The 17,736-nt window shown below is 38.7% G+C and overlaps 1 protein-coding gene across 2 annotated transcripts in view; it reads left to right on the top strand.

Annotated features, from left to right (window-relative positions):
• Nucleotides 1-10,273: 10,273 nt before the first annotated feature.
• LOC134620915 (protein SON) overlaps nt 10,274-17,736 on the top strand; it is a 29,404-nt gene continuing 21,941 nt past the window's right edge. For both annotated transcript variants that reach the window (XM_063467268.1, XM_063467267.1), the window contains exons 1-6: nt 10,274-10,380; nt 10,877-11,077; nt 11,432-11,466; nt 13,745-13,917; nt 15,248-15,435; nt 16,314-16,522. In XM_063467268.1, coding sequence (XP_063323338.1) covers nt 10,298-10,380; nt 10,877-11,077; nt 11,432-11,466; nt 13,745-13,917; nt 15,248-15,435; nt 16,314-16,522 — 889 coding nt within the window. In that variant the 5' untranslated portion in view covers nt 10,274-10,297. The remainder of the gene's footprint in view (nt 10,381-10,876; nt 11,078-11,431; nt 11,467-13,744; nt 13,918-15,247; nt 15,436-16,313; nt 16,523-17,736) is intronic.

Here is a 17,736-nt window from a genome sequence, read left to right as displayed (position 1 = left end):
AGAGAATGTGATGATTTTATGTATAATTAAAGTCAGTCATATATCCACAAACACAACAAGCTGAAAGTCAGTGATGCTGCTCGGTTTGCAGTCCTGAATATCACGGCACAAGCAGGATTCACTGCACTGTTAATGCAACGTGATGTCATGACAAAAATGAATGACCAACAAAACGTTTTTTCTCCTTCATTTCTGTCACACACTGCTGTATGACACGTTTCTCGCGGTTATCATGGTTGCTAGACAACCTGAATAATTCCCAATTCACAAGCCTCTCACTTCCGCACCTTCCGTACTTATAGTACGCACCGTCCGTAGTACGCGTAGTGTGCGTACTTCAAGCGTGCATACCCTGAATTGGGACACAGCCTCTGGCTCCAAATTTGCAAGATGGCAGCCTCCACAAGCGGGATATTTTGGGCGTTTCTCAATATGCGTACTTGTGCGTACTTGCGTTCTCGTGTACTCGTGATACGTCATCAGTCGGAGACCAAGTACTGTTCCAATTTGAAGTTGTTTTTTTTTTTTTTCCCAAACCTTTATTTAAACATCAGTACAATACAAAATGGAATTAAACAGTACCACAATAATGGTGTTGTACTTACAAAAGAATTGTATGCATAGATAAACAAATACTAGAACAGTATTCAGAAACAACAATATAAATATGCTAGGGGGAAAGTAACTGATCAAGCCAAAGAATAAAGTGATTGAAAGAACTTGATTTTTTCACAAACACCAATAGTTTTTATAGCTTTTGGGTTAGTGGAGTTCTTAATTGAGTTAAGATACTGTACAAGTTCAAAGGAGAATACATAAAAAGAGGGATGTCTTCCTAAACATTTGGACTTGTGAATATGAAATTTAGCCATTAAAATTAACAAGTTAATCATATATCTGTTATCAAAGTTGAATTGTTTTTGGTTTTTGTGCAGACCAAACAAAACATATTTCCAAAACAGTACAAATCCTTTAAATATATTTTCTGAAATAAAAACACATAAACTCTGCCAAAAATCTTGTACAAGGTTACAAAACCAAAAAAGATGTACAGTAGATTCCTTGGAAGTTTTACAAAAGCTACAGCTTGTATCAATGTCTAATTTGAATTTGCTTTGAAGATAATCTTTAGAAGGATAAATTCTGTGTATTAATTTATAAGAAATATCTTTAATTTTGTTGGTAATTAAAAACTGATTAGGGAGTTTCCAAACTTCGTTCCACATAATACCATCTGACAGCCGGTTCCAGAAAAAAATGACATATGGTACCGTGGTATTACTACTCTGAAATAAAGCTCTGATCGATTTATTGTTGTTTTTAGATTGCTTACAAAAGCAAATCTTGCCAACAAAAGTTTGTATGGGAGATGCCAACGGCCCGTGGAATGAAGTGATATTAGGTTGATTCTTAAACAGCATACAAACCCCTGATGGTATTGAGCCAAATACTTTTGTATAATCATGACGATTTATAGCTAAATTGAAATGCAAACAAAATTCTTCATAGGAGAAAAGCGTACCATTCAAATCAAATAATTGGTTGACTAAAACAATGTTATTCCTAAACCAACTATCTAAGAAGAGAGATTTTCTTTTAAATAAAATATCCTTGTTATTCCAGATATAATAACTGTGTGGACTAAAGTTATGCTTGTAAATAAGAGTCCATGCTAAAAAAGCTTGACGATGAAAAGCAGAGATTTTTAAAGGGATTTTATCAATATCAAAATTACAAGTAAGGAAAAATTCAGTGCCACCTAACTTAGAAAACATGAACACAGGTATAGTATTCCAAATGGAAGTAGGATTAGTAATTAGATTCTTTAACCAATTTATTTTGAATGTGTTATTTAAAGTGTTAAAATCTAACACATTAAGTCCTCCATTGACATAGGAGTTCATAAGAACTGTTTTTTTAATGTAGTGTGTCCTATTTTTCCAGATAAAGTTGAAAAGTAACTTATCAACCTCTTTTATGAGTTTATTATCAAGGTACAATGCCAATGCAGCGTATGTAAGACGAGAGATGCCTTCTGCTTTAATTATTATTACTCTGCCTTTTAACGACAAATCTCTTAAGAGCCACTGATTAAATCTGTGTTTGAGTTTCTCTAGAATAGGATAGAAATTTTGAGTGATTCTACTTTCCTGATTTTTGGTTATTATGATACCTAAATAACGAACTTCTTGTTTTATTGGAATGTTACACAAAGCTGTTTTCGAACATTCTTTTATCGCCATTAGTTCACATTTAGGAATATTCAAGTACAATCCAGAAGCTTTGGAAAATATGGAGATTGTTTCAATAGCAATAGAGATTTGATATTCATCTTTTAGGAATAATGTAGTGTCATCCGCTTACTGTGTTATGAGTAAATCTTTGCCAATTAGCGATATACCTTTTACATTGCTTGATTTCATATGGTTAGACAATAGTTGGGCAATTAACAAAAACAGGTACGGAGAAATGGGACAGCCTTGTCTTATCCCTCTTTGTATGTTAAATCTGGGTGAAGTACCGTTTGTTAATTTAATACTGCTGTTACTGTTATGGTATAATGTTTTAATCGCTGTAGAGAAGTAAGAGCCAAAACCATACTTATCCAGAGCTTGAAATATAAATTCATGCTCCACCGTATCGAAGGCCTTGTAGAAGTCTAAAAATAATATGAAACCATTGCAATTTATGAGGTCAGAATAATCCAGAATATCTAAAACCAATCTGATATTGTTAGTTATGTGTCTTTTGGGCATAAAGCCAGATTGTGTTTCATCAATAACAGAGTCAAGAACCATCTTAAGTCTGTTAGCTATAATTAGAGCAAATACTTTATAATCATTATTTAGCAAGCTAATTGGTCTCCAATTATCAATCATTAATAGCTCCTTATTAGGCTTCGGAATCAACGTAGTCAAACCTTGATTCATCGTAGTGGGAAGCTGTTGGTTTCCTATGCTTTCTGCAAATACCTCAAGAAGAAAGGGAGACAACTCTTCAGAAAAAGTTTTATATAATTCAGCAGTAAGACCATCCGTACCTGGAGATTTATTATTTTTCAATAGCCCAATTGCATCTTTGACTTCTTCTAATGAGATGGGTTGATCACATAATATAGAATCTTCTTGGCTGATAGATTTAACATTCAGCGATTCTAAGAGATGATTTGCAGCTTCCTGAGAAAATGTAGAGCTATAAAGTTCCTTATAGAAATGACTACAATATTTAGAGATTAATCTGTAATCCTCTGTTATAACCCCATTTATCATTAATTTGCTAATATTATTTATGCTTGAGTGTTTCTTTTCTAAACTGAAGAAATAATGGGAATTACGCTCACCTTCTTCAAGCCATTTAGATCTTGATCTGATAAAAGCTCCTTTTGCTTTGCCTGTGTATAAACGATCTAATTTATCTTGTAATTTAGCAAGGTTCGATTTATCCTCTTCAGTTAAAGTGTCAATTTGTTTATTAGATAACTGTGTGATTTGAGAGATTATATTTTCTTCCTCTAATCTTTTGGATTTTGCATTAAGGCTGCCAACCTTCCTTAAATATTTGCCAATTTCAAATTTTAATAATTCCCAGTTATTTCCATACTTTAAATTTTCTTGAGCTATAGACCAAAAGTTTGAGATCAGTTCTTTAAGCTCCTTTTTCACATCGTCTTTTTGTAATAATGAGCTGTTGAGTTTCCAGTATGTAAATTTAACAACAGAAGAATTAGATAGAGAAGTTAGATTTATTTTAATATATATGGCTTTATGATCTGTTGCTGGAGAAGGCCAAGCACCTACATCTATGCTATTGCTGTCAAAGCTCTCTGAAACTAACCAAAAGTCTATCCTTGAATGTCTCGAGTTAGAATTGTTGCACCAAGTAAACATTTTGGACTGAGGATATTTGAATCTCCAAATGTCTGTGAGTTTCAGGCGTACCATAACAGCCTTCAATGTGGTATTAATTCTGTTCGAATGTCCTGGAGGAAATTTATCAAATTCAGCATCCATAATACAGTTAAAGTCTCCACCTAGTAATAATTTTGCATTTGGAAATTTATTTAACCAGCTAGATATTTTTTTTCAATCGTCAAAAATAAATGATCATTTTCTAGCTTCGTGTTAAACTCATATATGTTAGTTACAATTAAGACTAAATCATTATATTTTATGACTTGACATATGTAATGACCTACAGAATCACATTCTGTATGTAAAACATCCCCATTATATCTGTTTTTCAGGATTGAAAAACAGATCCTGAAAAACAGGATCTGTTTTTCAGGATCTGTTCAGTTCCATGAGATAACCATGGAACTGAACGTTCAGTTCCATGAGATAACCATATAGAATTTCCCCATTGAGATCGCCAAAAACTAACATCGTTGATAGTAGAGTGAGATTCTTGTAAAAACACAAAGTCAGATTTAAGTTGCTTTGCATAAAGAAAAGTGGCTTTACGTTTTAAGTTGTTACGAAGACCCCTAGCATTAATAGAAACAAAAAACAAAGAACACAAATTGACAAAGAAAAGATATGTATTAAAATGTAAAACGAAGTTAAACTTTTTAATCTAACACTGAGATCAGCACTAGAATATGAAAATGTTCACAGTATAGAGTATATATATATAAATAAACTTTAGACGCCTAATAATAGCGTAACAAAAAAATGTTTTACCTATTTAACAGTAAGTTTGCTTTTTGCTAACATCAAAGAGCAATTTAGACAGCCAAACATTAATATCTACAAATATCAGGCACATCAATATAAAGAACACCTTGTAAACAAACCTGAGAAGAACTGAGGGTCAGGGAATATCGAATAGATTATGTGTGAATTTCAGCACCATTTACAAAGCCTCGACCTCCAACAAAGTAAGCAGATTTCCCTTCTTCACGTGCTTTCTTTATAATGGGCCACAGCTTCAGTCTGTTTTCTTTGTCCTCTCTCGTCAGGTCATCAGTGAACCGCAGATGATTATTTTGAAGGAAAGTATTGTTCTTGGCAGCTTTCCACACCGCATCACGAATTCTCCTTGAGATGAACCGGATGATGATCCCTCTGGGTCTCGGGTCATTTTGTTTTGGTTTCCCCACTCGATGAGCGATGTCTAAGACCTCTGAAAACTTTTCCTTTTCCGCAGGCAGAACCGTTTGGCATATCCCAATCGCCTTTGCGCGTACATCTTCTTTCTCCAACTCCGGTACCCCATACAGTCTCAGATTCCAACGGCGGTTGTAGCGTTCAACTTCAGAGATGCGTTCGTCACATTTCTGTGTAAGCGTTTCGTTTTTCTCAACTCGCTTCTCAATGACCATAATCTTATCACTTATGTCCTTTAAATCCGTACGAACTGTTCCTACCATTTCTTCAATGGCGTCACTTCTGGTGTTGATCAGATTAATCAAAGTGTTGACCGCATCAGCTTTCAGGGAGTCGCCATCAGAGTGAATGGTAGACAGTGTTGGTTTTTTAGCCACTGGAGGCTTGGAAGGCGTAACTGGTAGAGGTGGAAATTCTTCTTCAACCATCTGCTGACACTCCATTTCTTTCATGTAGCTATGGTCGCTAGCTAGCATGCTAGTTGCATGTGGTTTGCCCAAGTTACTCAGCCTTTTCTGAGCAGATTTCGATATGTTGTTGTTATAGAATTTGGTTTCAGATTTAGCAGGTTTAGTGCACTGATCTTCAAAAAAGTCTTGAAAGTTAAAAAGACGTCAAATAGGTGTTGTAAAAATGCTTTATATCTTTCTAGTGCTGAGAGCTCGAAAAAACACTCCTCTTCACGCCGCCATCTTGCTCGGCCCCCCTCCAATTCGAAGTACGCATCAAGCCGAGAACGCGAAAAAGTCCCGGATGTGTTCTCGCTCCGCCCGTTTTATCGAGCATGCATCGGTGTGGACTTGGTACAGCTAAATATCCCGGAATGCATTTCGTCCAGAACAGCGGACTCCCAGCACATCGTTTTCAACCCCCCCCCCGCCCACCCACGGTCTTTTCGCTACTCAGGTTAAACAAACCCCAGCAGCTGTCTATTGTATTAAATGTCCACTAAAATAAAAATAAAAGCGTTCTAACATCTCACCTGCTTGTTTTTATTAAGGTATGTACACATATGTACATGTACACTATTTTTATTAATAGAGGTTTCACTACTGAGGTTAAAAATGATATATAAGTCACTTAGATCACTTCTAAATGTTAATGTTTGGTTCATTTCAGTGTTTTATTTGTTCCTGAGTAAACCGGTTTGGCTGTGATTAAAGTTAAGCTTCATAACATGTTACTCACAGTTAAATTAAGAGGGGACGGCAGTAAAAACTCCAGACCTGTGACATCATCACGTACGCTGGTGTTCCAATTGTACAAATCACGAGTCCGTGCTCGCGTTCTCGGCGAGTCCGTACTCCCGTGCGTTCTCGGCCAGTACGTACTCGCCGAGAACGTGAGTACGTACTCGGGTACTTGAGAATTGAGAAACGGCCCAAGGCTTCATTTTTGCACAATGGGAGTCGGCGGTGTCGTGTCGTCCATCTTTTATACAGTCATTGGTGTCAAATATGGCAGTTGAAATATGTTCAGGGCTGGAGCCTTATCATATGTGTGCACTTCGGTCCAGATAGGACCATGTAAGATGGAATGAGAGCAAATAAGATTTTCATGGTGAATCATCGAAATTCGTTGTGGCGCCACGGCCACACCCTATCCCGAAAACTCAAAAGCTCCGCAATTTAATATGACCCAGGCAGTGTTGGGAAGGTTACTTTTAAAATGTATTCCATTACAGAATACATGCCCCAAAATGTATTCTGTAACGTATTCCGTTATGTTACTCAATGAGAGTAACGTATTCTGAATACTTTGGATTACTTAATATATTATCATGCTGTTTACAACTACATGAATGTACTATTGCTGTGTGATTTATTACTGTTACTGAAGGTCCGCGGCTCCGAACCATAGTAAAGGGACCTCTGGCTAATACGTCGGGTTCGTGTCGGGCTCGTAGCCGAAAAATAGCTTGACTTTGTTGTCTGGGTCAACTTTTCTTGCGAGAGACAGAGAGAGGCGTTGAGAGGCTGCTCCAACCGAACTTATTGTTTCAGAGGAAAACACGAACACGGTGTACAGTCGAGTCTTAATAGCGTACTTACAACTGGGCTCGTCAGGCACTCTTCTTGGCCGCAGTGGTTATTATTATATTTACATGCTTCCAGCTCCCGTTTTTGCTCGGTGACAACTCGTACTTTTCCTCTCACCTTTTTCTCCCTCCTCGCGCTCACAGACACATAACGAATATGGCAGTCCATTCTCCCTGCAGCACGGACTACACTGCCCATGATGCTAAATTCTTTAGAGCTATACCTTTAGCTTTCTGCCTATTAGCTTAGCACAACAACAACAACAAAAAGGCGCTCTCTCACCCAGGAAACACGCAGAGAGAGAGCGTCGCCCTGTAACCATGGCAACCGTAACGCCTGGAACAACAGAACATAGCTGTCAAACAAAACCCAAACAGTCCTGACCCGCCACAACATGAAACAGGAAAGTACCTCCGTGTAATCCATTTATTTCAACAAAGTAACTGTATTCTAAATACCACCTTTTTAAACGGTAACTGTAACGGAATACAGTTACTCATATTTTGTATTTTAAATACGTAACTGCGGTACATGTATTCCGTTGCTCCCCAACACTGGACTTGTGTCAAGCCAGCCTCCAGTTCGAGACTTGCAGTCAAGCCAGCCTCCAGTTTATTTTCTGTTCCCTGTGTATCCAAAGTATTACGGGAAGGGATGTGGAAACCGGATTTCAAAATAAAAGCCAACTTCGAGTGAATTAACAGATATGTTAAGAACATAATAACATATAATTTAGGCTTTTTTCTTTAGTCTGATTTTACCTTTCAAAGTAATGGCCCTTTGAAATTGCAGATATTTGACTTAATCTTCTAACGATTCAAAATGCTCAAAAATGGAAAGTTCTTGTTTCCACAGGGTAATTTCACTTTAGATCAACAGTATACAACCCCACAGTGATACCATATCAATATCAAGTTATTCTGATGTTGCCTTCCAAAATAAAGGCCTTTTCAAATTGTCCATAATTGACCTAACTTTCAGTGATTTCAAAATGCTCTAAAATGGAAAATCCCTGTTTCCACAGGGTAATTCCTCCTTAGATCAACAGTGTACAACCCCACAATGATACTATATCAATATCAAGTCATTCTGGTGTTGCTTTCAAAAATAAAGGCCTTTTCAAATTGCCCATATATGACCGACTCTTTTAACGATTTCAAAATGCTCTAAAATAGTAAATCCCTGTTTCCACAGGGTAATTCCACTTTAGATCAACAGTATACAACCCCATAGTGATACCATATCAATATCAAGTTATTCTGATGTTGCTTTCCAAAATAAAGGCCTTTTCAAATTGCCCATAATTGACCTAACTTTCAGTGATTTCAAAATGCTCTAAAATGGAAAATCCCTGTTTCCACAGGGTAATTCCTCCTTAGATCAACAGTGTACAACCCCACAATGATACTATATCAATATCAAGTCATTCTGATGTTGCCTTCCAAAATAAAGGCCTTTTCAAATTGTCCATAATTGACCTAACTTTCAGTGATTTCAAAATGCTCTAAAATGGAAAATTCCTGTTTCCACAGGGTAATTCCTCCTTAGATCAACAGTGCACAACCCCACAGTGATACCATTCCATTTTAGAGCATTTTGAAATCACTGAAAGTTAGGTCAATTACGGACAATTTGAAAAGGCCTTTATTTTGGAAGGCAACATCAGAATAACTTGATATTGATATGGTATCACTGTGGGGTTGTATACTGTTGATCTAAAGTGGAATTACCCTGTGGAAACAGCAATTTTCCATTTTAGAGCATTTTGAAATCATTAAAAGAGTCGGTCAAATATGGGCAATTTCTAATTGCTGTGGGTGGATAGTGTTGATACAAAATGCAACTACTCTTTGGAAATATGACTTTTGCTTTTAAGAGTATTCTGAAGTCATTGAAAGAGTAGTTCAAAAATCTAAATTCACAGGGCTTTTACTTTGAAATCCAAAATAAGATGGCTTTGATATTGACAGGGCGCTAATAGTGTACAAGTCTAAATTATTTGTTATTATGTTCTTAAAATATCTGATAATTCACTCGAAGTTGGCTTTTATTTTGAAATCCGGTTTCCACATCCATTCCCGTAATACTTTGAATAGACGGGGAACAGAAAACAAACTGGAGGCTGGCTTGACTGCAATGCTGGAATTGGAGGCTGGCTTGACACCAGTAACACACTGGGCCCAGGTGTGCAGTTGACACTGACCAAATATGAAGCTGACAAGATCAAATCCCGATGAGGAGTTTGCAAAAGTACAAGGCCTGGAAATAATAATCATGTGTAATAATAATGTGTATGTGTTAGTCCCCATAGGGAAATTACTCCTCTGCATTTAACCCATTCACCCAGTGAAGCGGTGGGCAGTCACCAATGCAGCGGGGAGCAGTGTGTAGGGACGGTACCTTGCTCAGGGGTACCTCAGGGTAGCCGTTCAGTGGAGTCGAATCCCCGACCTTCCGATCACGGGGCAACCACTCTACCTACTGAGCTATCCGTGTTTTTTTTTTTTTTTTGTTTTGTTTTCTTTAAATAATAATGTGTAAAATGGAAAAAACTGAGCCAAAATGTCACATTCAATCCAAAATGACGGACTTCCTGTTGGGTTTGCGTCAATGGTCCCACTGACTTTTTTGTTCATCTCAGCATGATACACGTGGGCCAAATTTCATTCATGTAGCTCAAACGATGTGTTCGTAGGACTGCATTTAACAACACATAGGTGGCGCTCCGGAGCCATTTTCCAATGCTCATATGTAAAACCATTAAAATACGAAATTTTTCACCAGACCTGACATGTGTGCAAAATTTCATGAGTTTTTGAGCATGTTAAAGCCCTCAAAAAGGCACTTGTTTCGCCTGAATAAGAAGAAGAAGATGAAACAGAGCAGATACAATATGGCCTTTGCACTCTCAGTGCTCGGGCCCTAATAATAATAATAATAATAATAATGATAAACTGAGCAGAGACAATAGTAATTAATAATAATAATAATCATGATCATCATGACAATGATTATTGAAAAAACACAATACCCTATACATAGGAACTGTATAGGATTGCGTGCAGTCTGCTGAGGAGGAACAGATTTTCATCCGGAACATTGCCACAGATATTCACTTTCCACCCGGAACGGCAAAGCGATGCACATTAAAACATGGCGGCCAACATAGAGCAGATTTTTCAAGATTTCATATTAAATAAAATCAGAGAAATTGAAGACCAGAATGAGGACAAAGCGTATGTTATTTGTTTGTATTCTTCTATTGAGACGTTATTTGAAATTTCACTGAACAGAAATGTTAGTCGCCCGCTGCAGCTACCGGTTGCTGCACCAGTTGCCAAATAAAGGATGAAAGCTAACGTTGCTTAGGTTTGTTTTCAATTAAACTGTACCGCTAGGAGCGAGGCCATTCGTGGACGCGGGAGGTTGAAAAGAAAGCCGAGAGAGTCCGTAAAGTTTAAAAGCAGTTAATTAGGTTTGAAGCGGACATTTTTCTATTTAAGTCACTGCCGGTTTTAATAATAAGACTATGAAAAGAATTCGACGCAATGATAGAAGAAATCTGAAACCTCTTAAATCTTCAACAGGCATGACTGTTAAACACCTCATCTGGATCTTACTATCCAATAAGCGGTGCAAGGAGAGGCTTCAGAATATTAGACATTTAATAAACGTTGGCTGACTCTTTCTGGTCAAACAGTAACACTTATTTTCTCTGCCTCTGTCCATCAGTGATGCTAAAAGAGTGGGTGACTGCAGTAAAATGGATGGAGCAGAAAATGCCTCTACAAAGAGATACAAAGACTTGAGAAGCAGCAGTTCACACAAGAAGCACAAAAAACACAAAAGCAAGAGGAAGAAGAGGAACCGAGAGAAGGAGAGTAGTTCAGAGTCTGGGGCAGACCTGAAGCGAAAAAATAAACACAAGTCAAGGTGATCCTGAAAGTACATGCTGCAACATCCACAGTCAGAAAAACTGTGTGCTCACGTGCTCAGCCAGCAAATATAACTCAAAAGAAAGCATGTAATGGTCTGAGAGGAAGGGGCTGGGCTCACAAAGGAATCTGTAACTTTACTACCTGTGCATTATGTCCAGTTTCAACATTCAGTGAATGAAGGGATTACAAAGGTTTACTACATACACAGTGGGATAACGTGTAACCCACAACCTAGATCGTTCAGGGGTGCAACACTACTGTACAAAAACAGTCAATAGCTTCCTGCCATTCTACTGTTAATTACGACTGTTTAAATGTGCCTAATTCAGGCTTTATCTTTGCTTCATAGAAGAGGAACACCAACGGAAAGAAAAACTGAGCAAGGTACGGCTCTTTATTATATTGTCAACTTTTTGAGCATCAAGTGTTTACCGCAGATAGACTTGGTATATTAACAGCTGCCCTGTTAGTTTTTGTGGCAAATTTTATATATTTTTTAAAAAATATTTTCAGTAGACAATCCCCTTGCTCTTATTTAAAAGTTAAGTCACTGCTGACCAGCTGGCCCAGGCCCTTTTCAGTCTCGTGTTCCCAGAAGCAGGCTGATTGGTTTGACATTGTCCCAGTCTTTGATGTCATTCTTTAGCTATATGGAGACTCTGGTCCTATTGTACTGTATTCTAACTGCACCTTTTTCAAGATTTTGTCTGCTCTGGAAGGCAGTATGTCTGTGTAGGTTCTCAGAGACCATTTATGTCCACTGTGAATGACCATCATTGAACAGAGGGGGTGGCTTAAGACACCCACCTACAAAGCAGTCTTGATATCCCTTCCCAGGTACCTCAACACGCACTCACATTTTGCGTCAGGTGACCTGATAGGTCACATGATAGGGTGAGGAAAAGTCTCCTCAACCCATTATTGATCATGTGCCTCATCACATGAGCCAAGCTGTTTAAAAGTGTGTGGGCCAGTATCACCAGAGATTTCCAATGAAACCGTTGACTCACCCTATCATGTGTCTGTTTAGATGAACTGACGCAAAATGTGAGTGGGCATTAGGATTAGGGATGGGTACCAATATCCGGTGCCATTATGGCACCGGTTCTGACATAAACGGTAGTAACCAGACCGAAAAGCAGCGCACATTTCGGTGCTTTATTTCTGTGCTTTTTTTTTTTCCTGAGATGTCATACACTCTGGATTCTAGCCAATCATTTTACCTTTCCAAGGATAGTAGGCGGGCCCAGGTACGTACGTTCTTTTAGAGCAGAGCTACAGATTAAAAATGCCCAAGGCAAAGCGGTCAAAAGTCTTGCTGTACTTCACAGCAAAAGATGCAAACTCAGCAGCCTCCAACAAGTGCTTTAAGGTGATGCTGTGCAAAGGAGGTAACACCTCGAATCTGATGAAACACCTGGCGATGCATAGCGTTGTTTTAAAAGCCGAGAAATGCACCGTATTTGATAGCTTGCTGCAAGACCTCACACCGAGTACATCTACTGCGGGTGTGGTAAATCTCCATTAGTAAGTTAGCGCGGCTCGCCCCGTGCGTGGGGCTGGACGGTGCTTATCATTTTGCAGAAAAAAAGAGACTGCTAAAAATAAAAACATAAGAGGTTTTTGGACAAAGTTTGTGTTCTCCGTTCTTTAAGCACCGGTTCGAGCACCGTTTAAGCACCGGCACCGTTTCAAAAGTACCGATTTGGCACCGGTATTGGATAAAACCTAAACGATACCCATCCCTAATTAGGACGCCAGGGAAGGGATTTCAAAACTGGATTGTAGGTGGCAGATGGTTGGTGTGGTAAGCCATCTGCTCTGTTCAAGGATGGTCGTTCACAGTGGACATAGATGGCTTCTGTCAACTCTCTTTTAAACCATCTGTCTTCTCTGGCGTCCTCGAAAGACCTTTGACCTTTAGATGCAGACGTACAGCTGAGTCTTGTCCTGTCCAGGTGGCTCTTCTATGTTGTGCCATGCGCTTATGGAGTGGCTGTTTGGTTTCTCCAATGCAGAGGTCTGAGGTCTACACACGTTTTCAAGAAACTGAAAGAAGTCCAATTGCTTCTCATTCCAAGCTCCTTAGATTACTATGTCTGGAATGACTGAGAACCTACAGACATGCTGCATAACAAAACTCAGAGAAGTTGAAGAGCAAAACAAGGGCATAGGTTCAATAGTGTATTAGTAGTTTCTATTTGAGTAATGTGACACGGAATTATCAGTGTGGAGTTCTCTAAAAACTAAGGTTCTTCAATACTGCTTTAATGATGTAGACGTATGTCCTTTAGCCTAGTCCACAGGGGGCCATCCTTCATTAAAGTTTATATCCATAGTTTATATCAACATACTGGTAGATCATTTATAAAAACTAACAACGAATATTGCTGGTAAGTGGCTATAATCTAAGACGCATGCTTTGTTGTCCATCTTCGGCATGTTGTTGTTTCACCATAGCAGACCCACATAAACAGCATCTGCTGTCACATTATCCAAGTGCAGTCAGATTCTCTGAGCTCCGCGGTTCTCCTTTCCCATTTCCTTGTAAATTCTGCCTGTCTACATTGCCATATGTTGTCACTCCTGTATATGTCACATACAATATTTTTTGCTGCAAAAATATGCTGTTGTAGCCCAGAGCTGGTAAACTGTTTTCCAGGTGGGGATCATGAGAGTAAGTCCAGATGCTGCAAGAAGCACTTAATTGGAAAGAGGAAGAAGAAGAAAAGGAGGAAAGATGATGAAAATTCATCAGATACTGACTCTGCTTTTGTGTTAAAGCATACTAAACTAAAACGACAGGAGGAGCTGCCCGATATAATCCCAAAACAGGTGAAAACAAAGTACTTTTATTATGGTCCCAATACATAAATCAGCTTTAGTTACTAATAGAGATTTATCCCTTTGCTTTTACTAAGAGTAGGAGAGAATACCTTTCTCATATTTGATTTGTCTGTAGTGTTCACAAGTAACTATGTCAAGTAGAATACACGTTAAATTTATGTACTACTGTCCTTCTGACTGTGCGACTGTAGCTTGTTAGTCTCTGTTCTTGCAAAGTCCTCTCACCGTTGGACTGTTTAGTTAGACTAATTATCTTAGGAGGAGCGAATATCCTGCATTTGTTTGGCCAGTGTCTGAGACAGGGTACATTGGGCCCGATTTAGCCCCTGCATGCGAGCTTTTATCTTTTTCATTGTAAATCTTAAGTGTGTTGATTATAAGTCTGTGTGATGATATTTTTGTGCTTGGTAATAGTAATAATACAGTAATATATTTCTGCCTGTTACCATTAGATCCAATTCATAAGGCTTAATGAAAAATTCTTCAATTTTCAAATTCAAGTTTGGGCCATTTGGTCAATTCAGCCACTGACTTTGAACCTTTGCACAGAGTGAGCACCAACTGTTTGATTATGAGATAATTAAGAATATTTCTGCTAATGGGGAGAGATGAGAGAATGAGAAGCACAACCATGAATTTGTCCTCCAGAGTGAGACTGTGATTGCAAAATTCTGGTGTATTGTCTCGAGGCATCTGTGGAAGAACTCTGAGCAGGAATGGCCTCTACTTCTCGATGTGGTCAAAAGGGTTTTGCTTATAAAAACATAATTGTTGCTTAAAACCTGCCCTTTTTGTCAGATTTTCCTTCCATCAACTTCGCCCACTTCCAGAAAATGAGAATCAAGTTGAAGACTCTCCATTTTATACACATGCAGCTTTCTCTGCAAATGCACAAGGGAATGGACTGAGATTGCAACTCTGAGGGGTGGAAGTGTATAACAGTCACACTGAAAACGTTCTGAGAGTGCATGGGAAAATAATTTTGGAGGGGAGATGGGTCAAATAAATATGTAAACAGATTACATATTGATGTAACTGGGGCAGATTTGGCTTAGGCGGAAAAACCAGGATATGCATATCACAGTGAAACCTGAGTCGCCCCGTGTGATTGTGTGAGTGCTTAAAAGTGCTTGTATGAAAGTGTGTGTGGGGGTTTAATGAAGCTTGTTATAAGAAAGCACTTTGCGTGGTCAAATAGTTGTTAGTTGAAAGTGCTATATAATTACCAGTCCATTCTAACTTCAGCTAATTATGTATAAAAATGCCACTCATGAAAGAATAATGAAAATAAGGTTTATTTTTTACTGCTCTCTAACAGGAAAACTCAAATAAAGGAATAGAAGATGAGGAAAGACGTGACAGACAGGGATGCCATTCACCTTCACATTCCTACTCCCAGTCACATTCCTGCTCAGTGAAGAGCTCTGACTCTAGGACTAGACACTACCGTCAAAGGTCTAGGACTTGCTCCCCGTCCAATACACGAGGCCACAGGACACGCTCCAGGTAGGAAGCAAACTTTGAAAGAAATGTTAATGGCTCTTCCTCTGTTTATTTTGTTATACAAACTGTTTTCCCTTCAAATCTGTGGGCTGATGATCCTAATTTGCCAAGAGGGCTGCCAACAGTAAATGTACCGCATTTATTTAGTATTTATTCTACCACTCTGTAGACTTTACCTGACAGTCCACATTCATGATTTGGGGATTTATGAACTTAACCAACAATACTTTGACATGCTAACTGGAAAACCTAGGAACTACTACCAACTTTCTTATGTTCAGCTGTCCTCCGATGAATGGTTGACCGACTCCACCTGCCTATTTAAAAGTTAAAGAGACATACACAATATCTCCCAGTTTATGTAAAATAAATGTTTGCAAAATAATGGCAATATTTATTTTTCCATAATAAATATTGAGTCCTTAGTAAAATTACTAGGCTTTTAATCAGGTCGTGTTTTGGTTATGGCTTTTAGATTAAATTTAAAAGTTAACCTCAACTCCAAAAAAGTTGAGCTGCTGTGTAAAATATAAATAAAAACAGAATGTGGTGATTTGCAAATCTCATAAACCCATTTTATTCACACTTGAAAACAGAAAACATATTGAATGTTTGAACTAAGACAATTCTGTTTTTATTTTTAAAAGTTTTTATTCAGTTTTTATTTGGCTCATTTTGACTTTGGTGGTAGCAACATGTCTAAAAAAATGGGATGGGGGAACAACAGGCTGCAAACGTAAGTGAAAAAAATGGAGGAAGATTTTGCAACTAACTGTAGTGAAACACTCTGGCATATGCTTAATGACAGCACTGTTGATAAATATGTTTCACTGTGATATTACTTCATCCTGCAATTATGTGATTTCTGTTTTTACTTGTAGCTCCTCAGAGAAGAAAGATGTAGAAGATGAATCCTTTCATTCCCACCAATGGCCTCCAAACTGGCCCAAGCCACCTCAGGGCAACCTCAGCAACACTGAAAGTAATATACAAGCAGAAGAGTTGACTGAATCAAGAGTAATAAAACGGCAGACCTCTAACCACAGTGAAAAGCCAGAAGACATACAAAGAGAGGAAACAGAAAAACTAGGTAAGATCTGTATGAAATGGACGTTGGTTTTATGGCATTGGTTTCCATGACTGAGCAGATCCTGAAGTTGTAATGTGTTTTGATGATTGTGGCTCATAGTTCATGGGAATCAGATATCCAGGATCTCAGAATATTAAATTCTTAAATTTCAAGTTTGAAGAAATCACTGTTCAAACAGAATAAATACCATGTATCCAGGAAGACATAGAGGAGTACTACTGTAAATCTTACTCAAAAGCTATTAACACAAATTTGGGGTGGCTGTAACAGCAGGGTCATTTAATAGAAGGGGGAAAGCGGATCGTTGAATGAAACAGATGACCCAGAATTGGTTTGTAAAAATGGTGCAACTTCAGTGGTGTGGAACTGGTTTGGCTTTCGTCCATCAGATACACAACAAAGCACATTTTTTGGTAGAGCATGCTAGCGGGCCGTCGTTATTACCGAACCGATTGTATGTGGTACACGGCGCTCAAAAATCTGTTAAAAATGTTTTAGTACGACTTTGCTAAGTTACGAAGCCGCACCGCTTGTTGGATTGTCGGAGCATTACGGCTATCGCAGGCAGGAGCCTCGCGGAGTGATACGTACTGTGCTTCAACATAATATTACCGTATTGTGTGTGTATAAGCTCTTTTTAAGTTTTGCGGATATGATACATGGTTATGCTCAGGATATGTCGGCCAATTTCCACTTAATTGAAACCAACCTTTCAATTAATAGATGACCTGCTGTGTTACAGCAGGTCATCTATTAATTGAAAGGTTGGTGGTTCAATCACTCGGTGCTCGAGTCTCTAGTCTTCACGCTTAAATATCCTTGGCCAAGACGCTGAACCCAACATGTTCTCTGATGAGTTTATCGGAGAGTGTGTATTAGAATGCACTTAGTGCTCGTGCGAATGGCTGAATGAGGCATGTTGTATAAAGGGCTTTAAGGACTCGAGTAGAAAAGTGACAGAACTAGCTCCGATCAGATTTGTGTGGGAAATCGTGTTGCATAATACAGTACCTGGACCCTTGTTCGCACGGCTGGGAACAGTCAGTTAGCCACTGCTGCACACAGCTGCTCCTGCGGACATTCCAGCCACGCTGCCAGGTGGTCCTAAGTCAGCCTCACCGCAGCCTCAAGGCTCGGCGGCTGGTGGCAACAGACCCACTTCGCCATCCCGGTGTCTTGCATCCGCCTGACATACGTGGACCTCCGGCCTTATC

The sequence above is a fragment of the Pelmatolapia mariae genome, linkage group LG23 (genome assembly GCF_036321145.2).
Source record: "Pelmatolapia mariae isolate MD_Pm_ZW linkage group LG23, Pm_UMD_F_2, whole genome shotgun sequence".
Classification (NCBI taxonomy): domain Eukaryota; kingdom Metazoa; phylum Chordata; class Actinopteri; order Cichliformes; family Cichlidae; genus Pelmatolapia; species Pelmatolapia mariae.
Note: the sequence above shows the minus strand (reverse complement) of the source record. Positions and strands in the feature narration are given on the sequence as shown.